General features: G+C 29.7%; 1 protein-coding gene across 1 annotated transcript in view; it reads right to left on the bottom strand.

Annotated features, from left to right (window-relative positions):
• LOC117177360 (glycine--tRNA ligase) overlaps positions 1 to 5,357 on the bottom strand; it is a 20,094-nt gene that overhangs the window by 9,716 nt on the left and 5,021 nt on the right. Inside the window, exon 2 of the mRNA XM_033367993.1 lies at positions 3,828 to 4,615. Within this exon, the coding sequence (XP_033223884.1) occupies positions 3,828 to 4,615 (788 nt within the window). The remainder of the gene's footprint in view (positions 1 to 3,827; positions 4,616 to 5,357) is intronic.

Here is a 5,357-nt window from a genome sequence, read left to right as displayed (position 1 = left end):
GCACACAGGTGCAACTCGTTGAGCCACATGTCCCTTTCGACAAGATCGACATTGGACATCTGGCTCAACGAGTTGCGCCTGTGTGCGTGAGAATCCATATATACGTAAGGTGTGAAAGGTTAGATGTTGGTTCCCGAAATGGCCTGCAGAGTCGACAGAGTACATTATCAGTGTTGCCTAGAGTTCTTAAATTCCCGAGAATTTAATTCCACGTTAAATAACCAAGAATATGACAGCATTTAGGGGAATTTTAGGAATTTTTGATTTTTAACAATATTTCTATTGTTCAGGTTATATCAGCGGTTAAATATAAATTATTTTCTAGCTCAGACATATTCAGGAATTTAAAATATGCAAAGCAGTAGCCTCACATTACTTAATAAATACCACGAAGTAGAATAAGAAGACCCTATTCCCGGAAAACTTAGACGCGTGACATTTTTAAAATTCTCTGATTTTTCTTTAACTAATTTTTCATTTCAAATCATTAATATTTAATTACCAGTGTTTTAATCTTGAGGCATTTTTACGATAAAATACTTTATAAGCGGAATAAGACAGTGTTTCATATACAAATTAAAATTTTTTAAAGGTATTAATTTATTTCAAACAACAACAAAAAATTTTTTCTGCTTTAAAAGATGACTTTTTAAAAAAATAATTGATTTTTTAACATAATAGTTGAATATTTAACCTAAAAAGACAAATTGCTAACGAAAAAGTGACATAGTTTATATTTTAATAAAAAAATTAAATTTATACAACAAAAGAAAAGAATTTGAAAACAAAAAAGACGAATTTCCAACCAAAATTTTTCACTCAAAAAATAAATAAAATTTTATCTAAATTATTGAACCTTCAAACCAGAAGACAAATTTTCTTTACAAAAATTCAATTTTCAAACCAAAAATAAGACTGTTCAACAAAAAATTAATTTTTGACGCAACTGATGCATTTTTACGCAAAAAAAGGAAATTAACAAATAAAAAATCATTTTTTTTTACAAAAACGCGTATTTTTAACTAAAAAATATCAATCTTAAAAAAAATAGAAAAGTTACATTTTCTATTAAAAAATGAATTCTAAAAAAAGAGTATTTTCCACTAAACAGTTAAATTTTCAACCAGACACAAGCCTTCAATAATGAAGAATTTCACAATGTAGTTTAACTTTGACCTAAGTAGTTTAATTTTCAATTAAAAAAGATTTATTTTAAACAAGATAACTTTTCAACTTAAAATATAAATCTTTAACAAAAAAAGTGATTTCTTAACAAACCAATTCAACCAAATGTTTTAAACAAATTAGTTGAATTATCGAGAAAATAAGAACGATTTTTAACCAAAAAGTTGCATTTTCATACACAAAATGAAATTTCTTCTATAACAGATGAAAAGTTTTGAATCAAAAAGATAAATTTAAAAAAAAATGTTGAATTTTCGGTTTAGAAAGATTTTAGTCGAGTTTTCACGATCAAACTATGCATTTTTAACGAGAAATAATTTTATACCAGAAAAATTAAAATTTTAATTCAAAAAGACGAATTTTTAACCAAAAAGGATGTTTTTTTAACAAAATTGTTGAATTCTCTAACAAATAGTTGCATTTTTATTTAAAAAAAGATCAAATGTATCTTAAAGCAGAAGAATTTTTTATCACAAAAGAAGTTGAGTTTTCATCCAACACAGATTCCAATGAACTCAGTAACATCAAAAATTGAATTTTTATAGCAAAAAAATAAGTTTCTACGAAAAAAATTGAATTTTCAATGCAAAAAGACGAGTTTTTTCAACCAAAAAGGGTGAATTTTTAACAGTATAGTTAAATTCTCTATCAAATAGTTGCATTTTTATCCAAAAAATAACAGCTTTAAACTAAAACAGATAAATTTGTAATAAAAAACCAATTTTTTTACAAGTGGAACTTTCATCCCGAAAATATTTTAGTTCATTTTTCAACACCAAAATATAAATTTTCTACGAAATAGTTAAGTAATATAATAGCTTAATTTCTAACCAAACAGTTGAATTTTTTTTTAAAAAATATTTAATTTCTGCTAAAACAGGTAAACTTTAAAATAAAAAAGACAAACTCAGAAAAAAACAGTTGAATTTTCAACAGAAAAGTTAACGAAAAAATGCAATTTTCTATCTATAAAAGTAAATTCTGAAATTTTCATAAATTCTCAGAGAATATATTTCTCGGTTATATTCTCGATAATATTCTCATTCTCGTTCCCGTTCTCAATGTAATATAAGTGGCTCAGAACTCTAGTGTTGCCTAATAATGAACTCCCTCTCAGTTTCTTTCTGGCAGTAGATACAGGATCTACCTTTGGAGACCCATGTGATAAGGCATAACAAACTAAATAAAGCAGTACGATTCTGCACAATGATATTCATCATTGTCGAATACACTTAGCGCAAAAATGACTGCATTCGTCCACCGACTTTATTTTTTGCATTGAGATGTGTTTCACGTCTCTAATGCGAGGAAAATACTTAGAACCCTAACAAAAATACTCTTCAAGACATGAAAATTTAGACCTTTTGATCTAAAAATTCTCAAAACTCAAATTTGTCTCAAAACCAGCATACGAGAAAAGGAAATTTTCTGGTGAAGTTGCTTATCTTTCGCTTTACGAACTGATTTTGCAAATTAAAAATATTTTCTGTTGTATTATTTAATTCTTACTTCATTTTCTTTCAAGCTCAACCCTGAGCTAAAACCATTTCCATTTTAATTCTTATTAATTGGGAAAGATGCTAATTGAACAGCTTTCAAATTATAAATCTTTCAAACTCTATACTTCTTTTTATATTGTAAAGTTAATACTTTTATTTTGTAACCCTCTCATTTGAAACTTTATGCATACTACATCAACTTATTATTCAATGTATTAGGTATTTATATAAAAAATGTAAAAATTTTCATTTCAAACGCTTTAAATGTAAGTTACTCATTTGTGAACGCTTTTAATTCAGGATCACATAATTTTTAAGAAAAAAATTGCTAATGTGAAAAATACACAAAAAATAATTCATAAAACAGAAAATTACAAAAAATGCGAATTTACGAAATTAAAAAAAAAAGAATATAACTACCAAAAATGTTTATTAAGGAAACTGAATTTTTCGGAAAGTGAAAGCTAACGAAACTAGAAAAGTCATGATATTTTAAAATCGCGAAATCATCAAATTCTCAAAATTATCAAGCTACCGATCATTTTAAAACCCCATAATCTGCAGTTACCAAAACATTAAAAAATTAATATTTTGTATTTGTTTAATGTTCTAATATTAAATATTTTAATATTTGGGAAAAATTGGAATAACAGGAATTTGTTAGTTTCGTTATATTTTATTTTCGAGAATTTACTGGATTATTCAATTTCGTAAATTTACTAGATTCGGGGATGATTTTTTCGATTTTTTGCACATTCGGGATTTTTTTCGGTAAAATGATGTCATCCCATTAATTCAAAATTAGGTATTGGCAGACACTTTCAATTTTATATTGTTAAATTTTAAATGTTCTTAAATTACTGAACGTTTTAATGAACGAACTTTGTTATTAATTGCTTTGTAAACTACACACATTTCTAAAATATAAGTTCATTATCACTTAAAAAATATATATAATAATTTTTTAATAATTGAACTTGCAAATTTTTCGATTTGCAACGTTGTCGATTTAAAAAATTTTTAATATGAAGGCTTGCAATTTGAAAAAACGCTTTAGAACCTTGAATCATTCAGACAATTGATAATTGTTCAATTTCCATCTCTATTATTTTACGAATATTTATAGTTTGTAATCATCTGTACCTGGGAGATATTTCATTCCTAAAGGCATTTCCAATCTGCGCAGCAGCAAACGGAAGCCTCTTCTGATTAAACTCCAGTAGTCGTTTAAAATTCACAAATATTCCCTGTGCTGTTTCGGGTCTAAGGAATCCTTTCACAAGACCGGTGGGTCCAATTTGAGTGCCGAACATAAGATTAAATTCCACTGGCTCCGTCAAATCGTTTCCAGAAATTGGAGACTTCATGTTAAACTTCTTCAAAATCGCTGCCATTTCATCTTTGCTCATGCCATCGAGCTTGATAACAATATCTGTGCACTCTGCTTTCACAGCTTCCGTAGTTTTCTTATCAGAAGCGAGTTTCTCCAAGTGATTTTTAATCAAATGATCGAGCCGGAAGCATTCTCCATTCTTAAGGTCTTTGACCATTAAATCCGCAAATCTGTCGACGTGACCGGATGCTTTAAGAATTGGTTCCGGAGTCAGAATAGAGCAATCTACTTCTAGCATTTGCTCTTCGAGTACGAAGAATTTTCTCCATTCGCTGAGAATATTGGCCTTAAGGGCACAGCCCATGGGACCGAAATCAAATAATCCTGTGATTCCACCGTAAATGGCGAAAGATTGATCGAAGAAAAATCGGCGCTTCAATAAATCTTCCATACGACCTCTGTCGAAAGTAGCAGACGCTGGCGTCAAAGCTAACTCCTTATCGTCTAGTAGCTTTTTGCGGGCTTTTAATTCAGCGACAGCTTTTTTCACGTCATTTTCGGGGGCTCCATTGGCCTTAAGTTGGCGTACCAAGTCACCCTGACAGCAAAGATTCAAATATTTAAATTTTAAAGTTTTCTAAATGGACAAATTAAGTGATCAAAAATGGGACCATAACAATTATTTTAGGAATTTAAAAACTAGATTTTTCAAGCTCGTATAATGTATTGTACTCTTGCAACAAGGGAAGAAATAGTCGAAGTGTTAGGAATAATGAACGATGGAAAAGCACCTGGTATAGATGAGATTCCAAATAAAGTATGGAAATATGAAGGAACGGAACTAAAGGAGTAGTGATAACAATAGTGAACAAGGGCAAAGGAGAGAAGGTTAAAGAGTATAGGGGTGTGAAGCTGATGACAACACTGAATAAAGTATATGTAACTATTTTGTCGGAGAGATTAAAGAGAGAAGATGAGGAAAAAAAGATAAGAGCTACCGAATCACACAGGGTTTAGAAAAGGAATGGGGGTGATGGACAATACCAGGTGTATACATATGAAACCGGTATTTTTTCAAGAAAAAAACACATTTATTTCAAGAGAATGATAACAAATATTTTATTCAAAGTATGCGCCCTCGCTGGCTACACATTTTGTCCACCTCTCAGGCAATTTATGGATACCTTTCCAAAAAAAGTCTTCGTTTTTTGAAGAACACCAGTCATCGAGCCATTTTTCAACATTTTTGTAAGAAGTGAAGCGCTGTTCACTGAGTGCGTGCCCCATCGATGCAAATAAGTGGTAGTCGGATGGAGCCAAGTCTGGTGAGTAAGCGGGGT

The sequence above is a fragment of the Belonocnema kinseyi genome, chromosome 7 (assembly GCF_010883055.1).
Source record: "Belonocnema kinseyi isolate 2016_QV_RU_SX_M_011 chromosome 7, B_treatae_v1, whole genome shotgun sequence".
NCBI lineage: Eukaryota > Metazoa > Arthropoda > Insecta > Hymenoptera > Cynipidae > Belonocnema > Belonocnema kinseyi.
Note: the sequence above shows the minus strand (reverse complement) of the source record. Positions and strands in the feature narration are given on the sequence as shown.